The sequence below is a fragment of the Podarcis melisellensis genome, assembly GCF_964234715.1.
Source record: "Podarcis melisellensis genome assembly, chromosome: 1".
Taxonomy (NCBI): Eukaryota; Metazoa; Chordata; class Lepidosauria; order Squamata; family Lacertidae; genus Podarcis; species Podarcis melisellensis.
Window position 1 is genome coordinate 50,324,049 of NC_138528.1, and position 19,962 is coordinate 50,344,010.

The window sequence follows — 19,962 nt, forward strand, 5'->3', positions numbered from 1 at the left end:
CTCAAGATTGATGCGATCCTAACCATGTCTTCTCAGAAGTCCAATTGCATTCAGTGGGGCTTATTCCCTGGTAAGTGGGATTAGGGGAGCAGCCTAAATTTAGTTTAATAATTTAATAATAAACAAAATAACCGAAGGACCACTTCCCCTCTAGTTGGCTCTAAGACTAATTGTTATCAGTCAATGCTTCTCCTTTCACTATTTTCCCAATTTCTTTTTCAATATCTTCATCACAGTTGGGAGGGGAGCAACAGTATACCCCCACCATTAAGATTTCTTTTGGAGCTTAGTATTCCTGTTCACAATAATTCTGTGGAAAAGTTACTATTCACATTGGTCCTTAACCCTAGTTCAGATGTGGGGAAGCATTAGCCTTCCAGATGCTGCTGAACTACCACTCCCATCAAACCCAGTAAGCATGGCCAATGGCCAAGGATGATGGGAGTTGTAGTTCTGCTCATCTGGAGGGCCAGAACTTCCCTACACCTGCCCTGGGCTTAGTCCTGGGTTACGTATACACCACCCATTTAAAGCACTTTAACAGATGTGGTCTCCCCCAAAGAATCTGTACCGGCAATTTGTTCAGAGTGCTCAACAAATTACAATTTGTAATTTGAGGACCCTTCTATGAGGGGTGTGCAAAGTTCTGAATGCTAGCAGAATAAGTAAAGTTATGGAGATTGGCTGCCGCAAGGGAGGCCCGAGTTTGCGACACACATCCCACTGCCTTACTATAAGAATTCCTGTACTAATTCCAGAAGCCAAGCCAATCCTTATGCTAATTCCAAAATTCCAAGCCAAGGCTGTGGAACTGGAATGCTTAGTATTAAAAGAAAAAGTAAGTAGGCATATAACCTGGTGGAACATGTTGTCAATGCATACAGCACGCTATCCATTGATATAAAAGGACGTGTTAGCAGCGGATGCATAAAATATTCCAAAACAATTCTGGAGCAGTGTTGTTTAATACATCAAAGGGGCCATTGAGTCTAATCAACAGGAAGCCAATCAGCTGATCTGACAAGCCAATCAGGACTCACCTGACCTTCCATATAGAATCCTAAGAACTTCTCAGACTGATAAGCTTACCATTAAGAGAAGTTGCTAAACCGACTTGCCTTAACCTCACCCAGAAATTTGTCTGCCTCTTCCAGAACCACCTGCCTGCTCTGGGGCCCAACCACTGGCCTGTCTTTGGCCTTGTAATTTGGCCCTTTGGATTTTGAAGCGCCTGTGCTGTAATCATACATGTATAGCTTAAGATTCTCACACATGAAGCCACTTATGTACTGTATACAAATTCTACAATACTGTGTGCTCATGCTAATTTCTTCTGGGCAGTAGCTCTTAGGGGTAACTCCCCTGAGTTGGCATGGAACTCTCTTGGAATGGCTCAAAACCTGTTTTTGGTCTCTTCTTTTTCCTTCTAAAACCTGCCAAACATCACATCATTTTGGAGCCAAGTCCTATTGCTCTAAATTTAAACCACCACTGCCAGCAGCATAGGCTCCAACCCAGGTTGTATCACCTCACTAACATTAGAACTGTGGCTCAATTCGTCTTCAAAGGCTTCTACTTCCACCCAAAATGGTGCTCTAATTTTTGCAGACTACGATAATTATTTGCTCATTTACCACCAGCAGAATCCTATGTTGATAAAGAATGCTAGGACACAGATTGCCAGATACAGTCTAATTTCCCCCCTTTTGTACAGTTTACCAAAATTTCTCTTCCAGCATCAGAGGTTCTGCCCTTACTCTTTTATCGCACTGAGCTTTCTGTTAATTCTGAGGCCACTCCATGTGAGCTTTCATTCTGATTTCCATCCTCTTAGGATGTTCTTATACCCAGTCAAAATGATCCAAAATGGCTTCTTCCTTACTGATCCCCAATACTAAATCCATAAGAAAGAACACTGAATGATCTTCTGTGGGATTCTTCAATAACTTGCAGAACAAAGCCAAGAACAATTCCCCACATTGTGTAGGCGCTGGGGCCCCGAAGATCACACTTGTGAAAAGCAAAACAAGATTGCAGTTGATCAGGTGACACAACGGATGGCGACCTTTCTTTGGTTCTTTATGAAAGGGATAGTGCTGTTTTCTCAAAATGTCCCAAGATAAGAAGACCTACTATATACAATCAAAATCCCTTTGCATCTAAATCATCTTAAAGCCAAGCTGGAAAAATCTTCAGGACTACAAAAGAGTTGCTTTCAGCAGGATGGTGATGTAATTAGCAGACTGGGCAGGATCTCACCAGCTGCTAGACTGCTCATGGTTTCAGTGATGTGATATGTCTAGGCACCATGGCAGGCAAGGAGCTCTCTGGGAGCTTGTTGGCAGGAGGTGTACCTCTATGCCTTCAGGCATCACGGGTGTTTTCCAAGCGCTTTCACTCAGAACGTAGAATTCTGACCTGATGCCAGTAACCGATGGAAAGCCTGTGCCCGGCAATCAGTGAGGTGATTAACGTTTAACTCCTAGCTTTAAAAATGACATTTTTTGCCATCACATTCAAGTTGAACAATAAGAAGTGAAGAAACCAGGGAAAGTGAAGGTTCTTCTTTGTGCCAGAGAAGGCTTGAAGCCTGCAGGCAGGCCTGCTGTTGAGTGTGGGTTCAGCTCACTGGCAGGGCTCAACCAAAACGAAGTTCAGCAGGAACAATATTTTGAAAACCTGTAGTCAGTAGAGGGATGGGGTGGGAAGCTATTGTAGCCAGCTCAGTTAAAGGTAAAGGTAAAGGGACCCCTGACCATTAGGTCCAGTCGTGACCGACTCTGGGGTTGCAGCACACATCTCGCTTTATTGGCCAGCTCTGTTACTGTCAACAAATTCAACAAGAAAAGAATTCAGAGCAGAATCCCCTGTATTCAGCTGGGGGTGTTACTTTTACAAGCCACCTATTTCTGTTTCAATATTTCTCAACACGATCAAGTGTATATAGTAGTTCCACCAGGCCACTCTTGACAGAGAAAAGCACATATATCAACAAGTATATGTTTTTGTGTGTGTTTTTACTACTCTTATAGCATCATTCAATGAGAACTGGAGAAACACTTTCTTGACTTTTTTTCTTTACAAAACAAACCCATTTCATTATAAATTGTCAGAAAATTGTCACAAACACAAGAGCTTGTAATCAAACAGCCCTTGGTTAATTTAAATTTGCTAAAAAGGAGATGCAGTCACTGGCAAAGTAAGAAATCAACAGCATGCATTGTCAACACTGCAACAAATATCCTTCATGCCACACTGAAATCAACCTTTCACAATGTCCATTGATGATAATTTGTTGAATTTTGAGTTAACTGGCCTTAGCAAATGTTTAAGTTCCCTATATAAATCTGCCCCCACTTTAATCTGCTGCGTATTTTCCAGCCAAAGCCAAGTACCTTTTAGCAGAGCTGAGCCCAACCTACTCACCTATTTTTGGCAGAGCAAAAAATATTCACATTCATTGACATCCATGTGCAGCCACTGCTAATCCCATTCACTCTGTGGCCACTGATTGAGTGTGTTGACTCATGTGACCAAGCAGAGAAGAAAAAAGAAAATGCAAGGGCTTTTTCTTTCTTTCCTCTTAGAAAAAAAAGTATTGTTATAGGTTGGGGGAGGGGCAAGGCCAGCCAAACCCCTAGAGTCAGTAAAGGATTAGAATCTGAGCAAACTTGTAAATTCCTGAATTTAGCAAGGGCTAGGAATAACACCAGTTCATCTCCTAATGAGACCAGCCTGGTGATGGCTTACTGGGGGTGCGCTCTTGAAGGAACAATGGTGCTGATGGGAAACAAAACATGACTTGGGTGTGATTGCACCCATTTTGGGGCGTAGGTTTGGCCGCCTCTCAAGATATCACTGCCAAATTCATCAAGAGGGTTCCTGAGGTGGGGGTAAGGGACTTTGTGACTGTCCAAAGAGTACCAAAAGTTTGTAACAACCTTTTGTATGGGACCATATAGCAGACTGACTCTCAAATGGATTGTCCCTGAAATGGTACAGTCCTTTCACAGGATGATGGCATCTCAGGTTGAATATTAGGAATGGCTTTTTTGAAAGGACTACCAAGTTAGGATCTTTCCAAATCAATAGCTGACAAGTTGGGGGCGTGGTGACCCTCAGCCTTCTTCCTAACATGTAACATGAGACTAGAGAACTTATGCCTCTCCAGTTGTTGTTCAGCAACAACTCACATAATCCCTGATCATTGGCCATGCTAACTTTGGTTAACAGGAACTGGAATTCAACATCTTCTGGGTCACAGGTTCCTCGCTCCTGATGTAAAAGCTGCCCTATGCAGAAACATATTGACATAGGAATACTTCCAAACAAGCATTCTGTAATGGCTTAATCCAATCAGAGGACTGCACCATATCAAAACTATATGCTTGAGTAGGCTCTGACAGCTGTTTCAAAGCTACTTGAACGCATTTTCTTTAATCTCCCAGCAATAAGTAGAAACACTCTCTCTCTCTCTCTCTCTCTCTCTCTCTCTCTCTCTCTCTCTCTCTCTCTCACACACACACACACACACACACACACACACACACACAGCATACAACCTCTGAAATGAAGCCAAAGATCCATTTGTGTCCCTGGAAAAATGTTAACTGTCTGGATGCAACAATATTCTAGTCTGCACACCTATATGAATAGTCAAGCCATTTTGTCCCCCTATTATAAAGTGCTTATACAACATAAACAAAGTTGGACCAAGTTCTATGGGTCCACAATGCTGACCTTCCACAACCCATAGCCAGAACTTGAGTCTGGTCAAGTCATTTCCTCACCCACCTCCTTTACACATAAGTCTTGGCTTCTTCCCCTCAAGCCTGCTACTGGTCATCCCAGGCCTATCAACAGTTTTGTTGTTTCCTTCTGGACCTAGCTCCATCTATGTCTACTGCTAGTAAGTGCCACTGTGTTTAATGGGGCTTACTCTCCCAAGTAAGCATGCACAGGATTACCTCAATGCTCTTCTGTTTTGCCCCACATCCAATCAATGCTCCTGCATCTTTCCTTCTCTCTGATGCTCCAAAAGATGTCTGCATTCTTCTGATGTTTTGCTTCCGGTAAAGGTAAAGGTAAATCCAGGGGACCCCTGGATGGTTAAGTCCAGTCAAAGGTGACTATGGGGTTGCAGCGTTCATCTCACTTTCAGGCCGAGGGAGCCGGCGTTTGTCCACAGACAGGTTTCCTGGTCATGTGGCCAGCATTACTAAACTGCTTCTGGCACAACGGAACACTGTGACGGAAACCAGAGCGCACAGAAACACTGTTTACCTTCCCGCCGCAGCAGTACCTATTTATCTACTTGCACTAGTATGCTTTCGAACTGCTAGGTTGGCAGGAGCTGGGACAGAGCAACGGGAGCTCACCCCGTTGCGGGGTTTCAATCCGCTGACCTTCTGATCAGCAAGCCCAAGAGGCTCAGTGGTTTAAACCACAGTGCCACCCACATCCTTTCAATTGACTGCTTATCTTGGAGTTGTTCTCTGCAGGGTTTGAATGGAGTTTTGGAAATGGTCTGACTTAGACAATAGGAGCTATTGCTTTGATCAAGACCTAGATGGAAAGTTATCTCCAAGGAGTAGTTGACACACCAATTTTGTGAGGTTTGACTCTTGGTCTCATTCACCTACCCTCCAGCTTTTCTCCGGTGAAAATAAGGACATCCTATTCTATTATTATCAGAAACCAAGGTGGCTTCTATAAATCTAGGACTGTCCCTGAGAAATGTGGACACTTGGAGGATCTGCATTAGCATGTCCTCCCTTTCTCTTCTAACTTGCTTCTGAATTTTCCTGAGATTACATTTTGGAGTTTCAGACTTGCTATTATTATCGTTACTATTCCTGGCTCTTTTACTTACAGGTGTGGTTCTCCCCACTCTCTCTGGCCTAGCTATGGAAGGACCAGGCTGTGTAACCAAAGCAATGACTCAAAAGCCCTGGCTCATGTTCAGCAGAAACATGTTTTAGCCAGAAGGATTCTTAAAGAGGCCTTTCTAAGGGCTTGTTGGCTTGTATCAGACTGTATATTCTGGGACTACCACCCCGTCCCTCACTATTGGCTGGTGGGGCAGGAGGCTCACCATTCCTCTGCTGATTTATAGAATACTAGGGAAAGCCAAAGAGAAGGGTCATTCTGTGCAAACTCTGGTTATTCTCTCAGAGAATACCTTCTTGGTATTCTCTACAGAGAAGGCCTTCTTGGTAGTGGCACCCTCCCTGTGGAACGCCCTCCCTTCTGATGTCAAGGAGAGAAAGAACTACATAACTTTTAGAAGACATCTGAAGGCAGCCCTGTAACAGGAAGTTTTTAATGTTTGATGTTTTATTATGTTTTATATATGCTGTAAGCCACCCAGAGTGGCTGGGGAAACCCAGGCAGATGGGTGGGGTGGTATTATTATTATTATTAGTCACCCCAGCTCTGCCAATAGAAAAGTTTCTCCTCCTGTTCCAGGTTGACAGGCCTTTACTACTAGTCCAGATGAAGATGTGAGCTACACAAGCATGCACAAGGAGCAGATTTACCAGGCAATGCAAGGACAGGGATCCTTCTCAATATGTGTGTGCATGTGGGAGAATATTGCCATCTTACTGGCAGATAAGAAAAGGTCACACACCTCTTCCAGCAGAAATTAGATGGAAACAGACTATCTGTGTATCTGTACTTTAGAGGAGAAACCACAGTTTGCACACTGTACAAGCAGCTGGCTTGAAGCCTGACCAAGCCATGTCCAGCTGTTCTGCATCCTGGCTGGAGAGCATCCTTTCACTGAAGTGATACAAAACATAAGCAGCTACTAAGGAAGAGCCAGCAAATCTCCACATATCTCAGCAGGAAATCAAAACACCCGCTCCCCCAACATGCACCAGATGCAGGGCCATCCCAAGGCAAGAGGAGGGGTAGAGGGAAAATCAGAGCTGGACTGGGGGGATTACATCATGCCATGGATCAAGCCATAAGCTTGTCCAGCTGAGGCTGTGCCAGGAGGTCCAGATGACTCAGAAGTGTGCTGCATGCATCTCCAGCTCTGTTCTCTCTTTCTTCCCTAGTCGCTCTCTTTTTGAACTAGTCCCTTTCTTCTTGCTTACCCTTCCCTCAGAAACACATGGAGTGGATCAAGTCACTGAGGTGTCTGTGTGAGTGAACACTGGTCTAGGGCCTGCAAGGCCTGTGTCCTGAGGCAATGGCCACAGCAAGGACAATTCCTCATTCCATATCTGAGACCGCTAAAGTCAAAAGCAATTTGTGTTCTGAGGTGTAGGTGGGTTCCCACAAGGCAAGACACAGTGATAACAGCAAGAGCCTTTATTGAACTAACAGAACTGGACAACAGGGGTAAAGCAACTGCTTATATACATTTCTGAAGGCCTGGCCCACTCCCACTCCCAACGTGATTGGCTGTCTAAACTTCCAAGCTGCGAATCATGACTCAGAGTTTAAGGGCCAATGGCAGAGGCCCAAATCCTGAAATGTTCTGTGATTGGATAAATGTATCGAATAAAAACAGTGGGGCTCAGAATCCTTAGTCCAGACTCCAGCTCAGGCAAACACAGACCACCGAATACATAACACGTTCCATACTATGAAAGGCAGGCTTCAGTGGAGGCACCTAGAACCTACTTAAAACAGAGGCTTTTGGTAGTATTTCTTGATGGGGCAGCTCCCTGATGGAATCACCATTCCCTTTTCTTAACTAAAATACAGTTCCCTTAACTAAAATATAGCACAGCCACATAGAGAGAATGTGTGACATGGAACTGATGTCTTGCCATAATAGCACCATCAGCAAACTAGAAATCCAGGGGTTTGCCCTGGGTACAAAACCTCCTCCTTATAGCTCTGCTTCTGTAAACTAAAATTCAGCACTCTTATCATGCTTTGTGACACAAGTTTATGTTCTAGATTTGATTCCTGCTGCTGGACTCGACACATCCCAAGTTTTAGCAACAGCACTGAAAGGACATTCCAAAGACCAACTTGGTTCTCTCAGTTGTGGTTCAGTGAAGTTGCTGATATATATATATATATTCTGTGCAGTTTTAGAAATGAGCCAGACACCAGGCACATTTTGCTACTACTGCCTTGGGTGCTAACTGCGACTATGTGAAGATTTATGGGTGCTAGGCTGGCAGACACAGTTTAAAAACCTCTGCCTTAGTCCATAGTTAATACCATTTCCGCTGTGTGTGTTTCTCCTTCTTGCCAAGTGGTAGCAAGATTCCGGGCGGTTCCAGGCACACACTCAGGGTCGTGTTTCCATTGGGAAATTGAGGCACAGTGGAGACTGGTGTTTTTAAGAAATATGATTTATTTTACACAAATTTATACCTAAAGCCTTCAATGGAGGGGGCACAGAACATTATGCTGCAAGTGTCCCTCATGGCTCCTCCCATAACTTCAGTAAGCTTGGGTCCAAATCAGCAGCCAGTCATGGCCTCTGGTTTCTCAGTGCAGCCTTCTCTAGCCAGCATTGAATGGAGCTCTCCCTCACTTCCTCCTTCTTGTTCCCAGAACACCTTGCCAAAAAAACCACCTCACCTTCTGCCCCCCTTCTTCAGACCTGTTTTTAAAAGGATAAAATTTTCCTGTGTGACATCATGCCTCCTGTAACTTCCCTCTCCCAACTGTGCTATTTCTTCTGCTAACTAGCACACAGCTGGGGGGGGGGGAGGACAGCACCTGCCTGGTCAATTGCTCTTTAATGCACCAGCACTTAATTCTCCTTGTGTTCTTAATGGCATCGCTATCAGTGATCTCCTGAACAGGAGAACTGTTTCGGCCTGTATTTTAAAGCTAGCATCTGGCATATTCCCTTCATCCTACAAAAAACCCGCTAAATTCTACCCCTTTATTAACTTCTAACGTTCACTGACTCTAGCAATTATGGGTGCCCTTGCACCCCCCACACTCTGTTACTCCAGATCTGTAACAATATATGTAGGTATCTCAGACTATTTATGGGAATACAAGACTATGACCTGTGCCATTGCATCAGAGCTTTTCAAAGAGAATCAAGTATGTTAGGCTGCAATTCTATGCACTATTACTTTGAGAGTAAATCCCATTGAAATCTGTGTGACATACTTCTGAGTAAAAATGCTTAGGACGGAGCTGTACATTTCTTATCCATCCATTTCTCCCAAGACCCAGAAGGATCAAAATGCCAACTATCTGTGGTTGCTCTCAGGACCAAGGCCAGAGCTTCAAGAAGGAAGTTGTCATGATAATAGAAGCAAAGAACAGGCACCTAAGTAAGAGCCTTGTGGCTGTATCTCCTTCTTTCAGACTCACTCTCTTGCCACATGGAGCATAGCGAAGATGATCGTCAGCAGAAAGACGGTTGCTTGTTTGCTTAGAGATTATAGGGAAAGCAAGCTCTAAAGTCTAAAGAAGCAGTGGCCACTGCTGCTTACCTGCTTACAAAGGGAACTGTCACAACCATCTCCCTGAAGATGAAGGCACACACAAAAATGACACATGCATACTGTGTTCAATTGAACATACAAGAGGGGTGAATCCCTCCTCTACCCCACATCAATATCAAATGAAAATGATTTCCTGTGCAAGATCTATTCTACCCTGTACCAGTTTTACCCAGTTAAAATTCTTGCTTACCCTGTAAACACGGTCACTCAAACATTATAATACAATACAATGACGTCAACCAAACTTGACTTTTTGCCAGTGAATTTTGACATTTTGAACCAGCAAGGTGAACCTATTGGCATTGCAAATTGAATCATGGTTCAAAATCCTAGTGGAAGCATTGGCCTTCATGGTATCATGAGTACCAGATCAGTTCAGCACGCTGTAAATCTCTGAAAACTTTGGTGGATTTCAATGATTAAAAAACAACAACCCAAGAATATATCTTGGCTTCTATATCCCAACCACCAGAGAGCAATCAAATGGCACATGCATGTTAAGCTCCTTCCTTGGAGGTTCTTAAGCAGAGGTTGGATGGCCATCTGTCATGGATGCTTTAGCTGAGATTCTGGCATTGCAGGGGGTTGGACTAGATGACCCTTGGGTCCTTGACAAGATTCTGTTATTCTATGATTCCTTCTTCTGCTCTTTCCTCTCTTTTCTTAGGCCTTCTCACAGCATGTAGATAATTTATGAAAGTTGCTGCCACAAGATGCGGTAATGGCCACTGGTATAGATGGCTTCAAAAGGGATCAAGATAAATTCATTGAGGAGTCTCAATGGCGACTAGCCACAATGGCTACATGCAACCTCCAAGACACGGCTGGATGCAAGATGCTGAAGAGCAAGAGCAGGAGAGGGTCACTGCCTTCATGTTCCATTTGTGGGATTTCTAGAGACAATTGTTTGGTCATTGTGGGAAATGTGATCCTGGGCTAGATGTGTCCATTAGTCTGATCCAGCAGGGTTTTCATGTTCTTCTGATGGTCATGTCACTGGAAGCATGGCAGTACTAAAGCTGGTCCCTGTATCCCTCGCAAGCTCAGGGAAAAGGGCAAGAGGGAGAAAAGCCAACTGATCGCACTTCCCCACACCGATTCAAGGGCAGGTCAAAGAGAAGATGATAGAAAGTATACTACTTGCTATGGAGAAACAGGGATGCACTCTCCAGGCTTGGGCTGCTCTAATCTTTCTATGACTGCATCATTTCATCCTCCTTCCATAGTGTAGGAAGGTGTATCATATATCCATTCATTAAAACCTGTATGGTTTTATAGATTGCCTGTACAGACAGCACTTTCAGCCCACATTAAAATTCAGAATGTTAACGTTCAAGAAAAGGCATTTCCAGTTGGACATTTTTCCTACTCAAAGAAGATGCTTTAGCTAAGAATGCTTCTGAGAGGAGGCAATTTCCAGCCAGAATTTGTGCACTCTTAGGCATCAAAATGCAAGGCAGTTCTCCAGCACATGCAATGATATTGTTAACATCTGCAGCTCATGTTAGAAACATGCCTATGCCCCCACCCTCTGATGGGTGTTTAATAAGTTTACTCTGCAAATATTTTCACATACTTTCTTCCTTATAACTTTCCTTTAAATTGTTTTTTTAAAACACTTGCAAGGCGTTTTCTTACTTTTCTGCCACCAGCAGCCACCAACCATTTGAATCGTAGTTTAGACTGTCACCTGATAGTTGATGATTATTTTTATTATTTATTAAATTTGTATAACACCTTTCATCTACAGATCTCAGGGCGGTTCACAACATTAAAATATAAGATAAAAAAGACAAAATACATAAGAAAAATGAAAACAAAGCAATAACAAACCCCTCCCCTGCAAAGATAAGCCTGAACTGAATGAGTTTACAGCCGCATAAGACATTTCCAGCACTCTCACTCTTCACTGCTAAACTAATTAACTAGATAACTATAACTCAAAATATGCTATGGATCAACTAACTGTTTGCAGCTGATAAAATGGGAAGTGTGACACTTTCTATGTAGGCCACAGTGCTGGGCTGGCATCAGCTCTCCAGAGACATCTGTGTACCTCTCACAGCAGCTGGGAGAGCTTCCCGCTGCACTAAGGAATCCAGCAGAACTGGAAACTGGTAAGGATTCCTGGCTAGTCTTTTAATTCCAGTTTCTTTGGAGGTGGGGAGGGGTGCTCAGGCAGAATTAAATGCATATGGCCCTTTTCAATTAACAGACTTTTTCATCCACCGTGAACACAGTATTTGCTGCTTTTAAACAAAAGAAAATGGAGCAAAAGGAAAAGGGAAAAAAAAACACCTATGTATTAACTTCATAATGAACAACTGTAGCCTGGAAACGGCCCTAAACTGATATGAACTCACAATCTTAATGCAGTGCGATACCAGTTATGCTCAGTGTAAACAGCCCGGGGCTGATGGGCGTTGTAGTCCGAAACATCTGGAGGCACCAGGTTGGAAAAGGCTGAATTAGGGCTTCTGTTAGAAACCAGAGAACTGGGTGGACTTCCATCCTAGCTCGGTGGAAGCTGGTTTAACAGCCAAAGGCCTTGTCCATCTCAATTCTCCCCTTTTTGTATGTCCAGCTCCAGAGCTCTTTCCCTCGCTCTGTTCACCATAGTTTCCTATGAAGGGCCCTGCTGGATCAGACCAAAGGCCTATGTAATCCAGCATCCTGGATTCTCACAGCTGCCAGCCTGTAGGAAACCTGTCAGCCTGTAAACATGATAACAATAGCCCTCTTCCACTCCTGATCCCTTACATACAGTCTCTGATTCTGGAAGTAGTGCTACACAACCATCCTGATTAGTAGTCTTTGAGAGCTTTATCCTTCAGGTCCCCCCCTCTCAGGTGCTACTTCAGCTTCAGTGTGGCCATTCTGCCAGACCCAAGGTCAGGAAAATAATTGCTTTGCAGGATACAATCCCCAGGTAACTTCTGTGTTGCCAGATACTAGCAACTGGCCCTTGTTCCCCGGAGCCAGAAAATTGGCAGGTGCAATGTCTGGTGGTGGCAAAAACAACACAGTAGCCAGGTCACCCAAACTGTGGTACCCCAATCAGTGATGACAGCACCCAGTTGTTCAATGCATGGAGCAAGCTTGTTTTCTCCTGATCCAGAGGATAGGACTTGAACCAATGGATTCAAGCTACAGGAAAGGAGATTCTGACTAAACGTTAGGAAGAAGTTTCTGACAGTAACAGCTGTTTGACAGCGGAATGGACTCCCTCGGAAGGTGGTGGACTCTCCTTTATTGGAGGTTATTAAGCAGAGGTTGGGTGGACATCTATCACAGATGCTTTAGCTGAGATTCCTGAATTGCAGGGGGTTGGACTAGATGACCCTTGGGATCCTTTCCAACTCTACAATTCTGGAAACTTAAAAAAACCTTCTTGGTTAATTTTAATGTGTTGCCATTCACTGTCCCAAAAGACAAAGCAGGTTGGTTCATTGTGGGTTTAAAAACTCAGAAAGAGATAAATTCCATGGCTCACCACATCAGGGGCATAAAACCGATGAAAGGACTAGTGACCACTGGTTAAGAAACCAAAATAAAGCACAAAAGGTGACTGTGTCTGAAACAACATCTGAGAGGTGCCGTCTTAGTCACGGCATTAATGAAAACAACGAATGAATAGGAGCATTCTGGCAAGATTCAACAAAGTCTACAGCTGACAATAGAAAGGTTAAAGCAGCAAGTACAATAATATGATGAGAAAGTTCACTGCAATCTGTAAGTAAACATAGCATGGAAGATTAACCTTACTTTTAAAGACTGCTTTCAAGTTTGAAACCCAAGCACAGGTTTCCAAAGTCAAAACAGGAAGCCCTGTGCCAAGCTAGAAGGGTCCACTAGGATGTACTTAAAGACCTGATAAAATTAAGAAACAAGTGAGCCCTGCAGCAAAATGTTGTGACGTCGAGTACTGTTTAAGTTTCCAGCCATGTCCTTTCCCACAATACTCCATTCCATTCTTCCCCTGCCCCCACCCCCCGATTTTCCACACAGTAGCCCACTTCAGGCATTTTAAATGCATGTGAAATAAACACCGGGGGGGGGGGCGGGGGGGCGGAGTCATGTTACCTCAGACCTCCCCAACTAACCAACAAAAAAAGAGCTTCAATTTTCAAAAGCAGAAGAGCCATGTTGGGGACCTTCATTTCCCAGCCATGACCACAAACAAAGGGGATAATAGATAAACCAGTTATGGACATCCAACTCTCATGGACGAGAGGGGTTGTTGCAAGACCAATGATTGTTACCACCAGAAAGAGGCATGGATACAAATAATACACTGGGCCCAGACGATCCTGCTGACAGTCCAATTCCCATCAAAGTAAAGAACCCCTGACCATTAGGTCCAGTCGTGACCGACTCTGGGGTTGCGGCACTCATCTTGCTTTATTGGCCGAGGGAGCCGGCGTACAGCTTCCGGGTCATGTGGCCAGCATGACTAAGCCGCTTCTGGCGAACCAGAGCAGCACATAGAAACGCCGTTTACCTTCCTGCCAGAGCGGTACCTATTTATCTACTTGCACTTTGGTGTGCTTTTGAACTGCTAGGTGGGCAGGAGCAGGGACCGAGCAACGGGAGCTCACCCCGTCGCGGGGATTCAAACCACCGACCTTCTGATCGGCAAGTCCTAGGCTCTGTGGTTTTAACCCACAGCGCCACCCGTGTCCCCCAACCCATTACTTATGCATTATTCAGCAGTCATATATGGTCTATATGTCACTCATAAACCTGTCCTATTAAAAGACTGGAAAAGAAACAGATTGCAGAGAAGCTGATTACATCCCCCAGGCCATGTGCCCCTAGCTAGTTACAGACTGGCTAAACCAACCCCATCATAATTTTGCTCTAGTCAATCCAATATAAGTGCCCTCCATCCCTGACTTTCTAATATAGGCTTTAATCCCTCTAGGTTGGTATTGTGTTATTCCTGTGCTTTATGATGTACCATGCTGCTTGTGCCAATGAAATGTTAAATACTATTGGTACAATAGTAGTATACCTACAACTGGTGGTAGTGATGGTGTTGACTGGAGCTCTGTTTTCAGTTCATAATGAAGCCAATTAAGTTAACCAATGACTTAATGTTTTCAGACTTCTTAACAGAACAATCCCATAAATATATAGTCAGAGTGCTGTTGAGTTCAGTGGGGCTGACTCCTGGGTAAGTAGGTATAAGTTACAGCCTCAACATGTCATTTTAGATGGCAAATTCCAAGCCTACTTCCTTTCTAAAAGGACAATTACATGACAATTAGGCCTCAGATAATACTACTCTGCCTCAACCTTAATTAAAATACAGATACTATTGAACACCCAAAATCTAATGAACATAGGGTTGCCATATTTCTAAAAGTAAAAATCCTGGACACGAAAGTTGTTGAGCTTTTTCTCAAGAAAAATTGACATTGGTTGCCATACGACTGGATTTTCCCGGACATTTTTGCCAATTTCCACCTGAACACTGCTTCAGACTGCAGCAGATTTGGCCTCTAAATGCATATGTACAGGCAACTCCCCATTTAAGTGAGGATTATGATTTGAGGCACTGCACATAAGTGGGATGCACATACATTGGCGGAGCTTCATGCTCCGGCACCAGGGGGGGGGCGGAAAGCAGGCAGCGGTGGGGCTGGCGTGCGTCCCAGGGGTGGGGCATCCTGCCCGCAGAGGCGTGGCGTGTGTCCTGGGGGCGTGGCACGCTGCCTGCAGAGGCATGGCACCCAGTGTGGTGGTGGGGCAGCCGCAATGGTACCCCACCAGGATCGTGCTGCCGGGGGAGGTGCGCTCCCCCCGCACTCCTCTTCCTTTGCCTGTGTGAACATAGGCCCGCCCTGAGATGCTGAAACGGTGCACACACTAGCAGTTGTGTGCATGCTGATCACACACAAACAGGGAGTTGCCTATTTGTGCATATTTATATGCATACAGTGCGTGCAACACGCATACACTGGATGGCAAGAGTTAAAAATATGTGTTGGGAACCCAACTGCATATAAATATTGATAATTAGAAAGTGACTCACTGATCATGAGAAAGAAATAATCATACATTTTCATCAGGCCAGTTTTGCAGTCACCATCCAAAAAGGAACTGTAATTTAAATCAACCAGAAAAACAACATGGTGTACATAGCCAGCAAAAATGTTAAGAAATATTTGCAACATTGCTGACAAACCAAATTTTTCTCTCACAACTTTCCTTGCATTCATAAAGGGCAACCCATAGGCTCCAGATTGAGGGAGGAGCTGGGCAAAGCAATGGAAGATCCAGAATTGGATTTTGTGTGTTTTTTAAACCAGTAAATGCAAATTTTGTGGGCCTGGTTTATATTGTCACTACATGAGGGAGTTAATTCCTTGTCCCCACCAGATGCCACTTTCCCAAAGCTACTATTTTCCCACACTTTCAACTCATAATTTTTAAATATATATTCTAATAGTATTTTTTTTAACATGGACTGCTAATCTTGAATACAACCTCATTTATTTTAATTACTGCTATATCCTTTCAGCACCTTTGAGAATAAAGAAGGAAATGTGTGAATATGTAAACAGAGTGTATAATTTGAAAGGCATTCTTACAAACGTTGCTGTGAAACAGATCAGTAATATGTGCCCACTATGAAGGGCTTATCTAATTTATGAGTGTAACATTTGATGGAAACAGACAAATAACTATATTATATGGGCTAGTTATATCAGAGGAGGGAGAAAATTATTATTATTATTTTATTTATTTATTTATACCCTACCTTTCCCCAAAACCAGGACTCAATGTGGCTTCCAAAAAATTAAAACACAGATAAAACACAGAAAGCTAAAGAAAATTAGCAATTTTGTGCAATTTTGGTAAGGCAGCAAACATTAGTAGATCTAATACAATTATCTACTATAGTAGTCATTGATACATGGTTTGTCAGTACAACCCCACTGCGCAAGAGGGGAGAAACCATTTGGTTCAAGTTGCTATTAAGCTAGATACCATATGCTAGATACCATTGCCCTACACACCAGGGCAATGTAGATTATCAATAGTGGAAAACAAAATTGTGGCATCTCTCACTGCACAAGGACATGGAAAGTGGCCTTATATCAGGTCAAACTGTTTGTTCACCCAGCCCAGCATTGCCCCCTCTGACTGGCAGCAATTCTCACATTATCTACTACCATGTCCTTTTTGGTAACTGGAGATGCCAAGGACAGAACCTGGGAACTTTTTGCATGCAGGTCATGTGCTCTGCCATTGAGTGACAACCCCTCCCTGAATCTCTTGCTTATTGGGTAGGATATCTTCTTTGGCGATCACTTGTAGCCGAGTCTTCCATAAACACGGTTTTAACAATGAGTCCGTAAGTGACTGTGGAGGCCAGTTCTGGATCCACACATCCTTCCACAATGGGGACATTGATTCTCAGGCGGGAGTTGATCATGGTGTGGATTTGCCAGGCATGCCTTCCTCTTAACACGTTTCTCCCTTGGGTCCTGAGTTTGAGTGTCTTCAAAGCCCATTACACCTTTGGTAAAGGCTGTTCTCCAACTGGAGCGCTCGCAGACCAGTGTTTCCCAGTTGTCAGTGTTTGTACTACCTTTTTAAGATTTGCCTTGAGACAGTCTTTAAACCTCTTTTGTTGACCACCAGCATTACGCTTTCCATTTTTAACTTCGGAATAGGTCTGCTTTGGAAGACGATCATCAGGCATCTGCACAACATGACCAGTCTAACGAAGTTGATGTTGAACAATAATTGCTTCAGCACTGGTGATCGTAGGATATAAGACACCCAGAGCAGGAACAAAGCTTCAGAGAGTGAAAAAGATTCCTAAAATAAAATTTGACATTACAGAAAGGTGGCCCTTGTATTTAACATATGGAAAGCTGCATGCCCCAGTTTACAACAGGATGCTATTTCAGTTTCCAGTCGAGGAGACAAGTTTCACCCAAAGGTTCAAAGGCCTTGTGTTGTGTATATTCAATATCAGACGCTTTGCTGAGGCCCCATAAGGGTTTCTGTATTCATGTGTGAGATTTTTTTGTGGGTTCCCACCCACCAAATATATAAGACCCACCCCCGTACATCTGGAGAAGCTCTTCAGACTACAGTTAAGATGGGCTTAGCCAAGATGAAGCTTTCAGAAGGTCATATTCCTTTATTCTAGAGTCATATTCCTTTATTCTAGAGTGATTAGCCTGTAATCATTATAATTTATTATTATTTATTACCACCCTTCTTCCAAAAATCACAAGGCGGTTCACAGCATAAAGATACAAAATGAGAACACAAAATACATAATGAAACAAAAACAAGCCAATACCCCCCGCCACATTATTGCCCTTCACTGTTGTTATAGTAACATGCCGATTTGGACTGCCAGTGCATACATAAGCATAGACAGAAACTGGAAATCCACCACAGATTCCTCAGGAGGTGCTATTAAGCAGCTCAGGTGGGACTTCGGATTTAGACAGGGTAAACAGCACAGAGGGGAGGCTTTAAACCCCACTACCACCAATGCTTTTGCTCTGATCTAAATTGGAGCTCTCTCCCATGCGCATTGCTATAGAGAATTCTGATCACAGATTTCCTGAATACACTCTGGCTCCTCAGAGGTAAAATTTTGCTCAACACCACAGACATTAGCCTGTGGTGTTAAGGTTCTGGCCTGATTTTTGACCTTATTTAAAGTTTTGGGGACACTCTACTGTATATATATACACATATTCACAACTTTAAGATCACATGGAACCCCTCTGTTAAGTAAATGAACATAGTAGTCCTACAATAGAATTTTTTTTAAAATGGAAATCAACTCTAAGACTTCCATTACCATAGATAGGTCATCTAAGAATAGATTCGCAACAACCATTTGTTGCATGGTGAGGTGACATTTTGCACTCAGATCACAAGTTCCATTCACCTCGCAGCTGGCATGTTTTGAAGTAGTCCTGGGGCTGCTTCACCCATGCATGTTTATCTCCTGAAGACCACTGTATCCCTTTCAGATGTAGTTGGACTCCATCTCCCATCAGCCACACAGCCAATGGTCAGGGATGATGGGAGTGGGGATCCAACGACACCTGGAGGGCCAGGGGTCCCTCGCGGTTGCATCAAGTGCATGAAACAGACATCACAAATCAAAGACCGGAGGTAACGTTTTCATCTTATGCCAGACACTGCATTTTAATAGAGACCCTTTGCTAGTCACCAAGCGTTGCGAAACCAAATGATGTGCATCACGCCTTCGCGAATCAACGGGCGCTTTTTGAACCGTGCCGGCAAGGAACGGGGTGGAACGGCTGCTTCCATTTACAGGGGAGGAAACCGCTCGTGTGAATGTGCACGTGACACGTGTTGCTGATCATATCCGGGCTGGCATATTAAAATCGCGGTAGTAGTTCACAACAAGGGGCAGCCGGCTGCAGGCAAGCCGGGACACAGCCGGGACACAGCTAAGGCTCTTTCCGACTTGCCCCCAGCCTACCTCCTCCTGCTCACCTACGAACCCTTCCCTCCCCCCCCCCAGCGTCCAGAAGAGACCACCGAGAGGCCCTCAGACCTTCGGGCAAGGAAAGCCGCTTTACAAACCTACAACCACCCCACCCACCCCCCGTCTCTCTCTCTTTCTCTGGCTCGCACCCAGCAACCTCAAACGCCGTCCAGCCGCCACTCCGCTCTTACCACATTGCTGAGAAAATCCGCTTCGTTTAAATCGCCCAGATCCAAGAAGCTGGAGGCTCCTCCGGGGAAGAGGCGCTCCGAAGGGAAGGGCTCTAGGATACTGTCCATGGTAGCGGAGGCGAGCCGAGCCGGAGGAGCCGTCGGGTGTGGGGAGCAGGGAAGCCGCTTCCTTCCCCTCCAGCGCTGCGGGACCTTTAAGGATCGCCCGGCGGTTCACTCCAGAGCAGCAACCCTGAGCGGCAGATCCCAAGGCGCTGGGCAGAGAAGGGCCATGCCTACGTCTTCCCTCGAGGGGAGCCTGTAATCCATGGGGAGGGAAAGAGGGAAGCAGGGGACGGGGGGGGCTCCTTTTTCCCGGAGGGGGCGAGGGGAAAGACAATGGGGGCTCTCAGAGGGGTGGGGCTGCTGGGGGCCACTCTGGGAGGGGGGTGGGAGGGAGAGGAGGAGGAAGGTGTGCAGGATCCGGGCTGAGAGAGGGAGCGGGGTGCGCGCGGAGGGAGGGAAGGATCGTGCAAGGGCTGAGGCAGCCTCCTTGGGGACGGAAGGAGGGGCGCCTTCGCCTCCTCCGGGATCCCTGCCCAGCTGTCACAGCCACACTCCGCGCACCATCCCCAGGCTCAGTCGCCTCTGCCCGGCCTCCCTGGACACGCCCCCTTCCTCCCTCATGAATATTTAACGCCCGGCCGAGACAAGGCAGGAGCCTCCCGAAGCCGCGCCCACCGCCGCCCCTGCCCAATGGGAGCTCGAGGGAGGAGCTTAGGGCCGGTAGCTCAGAGCGAGTATGATTGCAGCGCTCCGCTTCGGGACGCGCGTTACCGTAAGTAGGGTAAGG

At 44.9% G+C, this 19,962-nt stretch overlaps 1 protein-coding gene across 1 annotated transcript in view; it reads right to left on the minus strand.

Moving 5' to 3' along the window:
* Positions 1-19,488, minus strand: part of CREB3L1 (cAMP responsive element binding protein 3 like 1) — a 78,101-nt gene extending 58,613 nt beyond the window's left edge. Inside the window, exon 1 of the mRNA XM_081901655.1 lies at positions 19,131-19,488. Coding sequence (XP_081757781.1) covers positions 19,131-19,238 — 108 coding nt within the window. The 5' untranslated portion in view covers positions 19,239-19,488. The remainder of the gene's footprint in view (positions 1-19,130) is intronic.
* Positions 19,489-19,962: the final 474 nt, after the last annotated feature.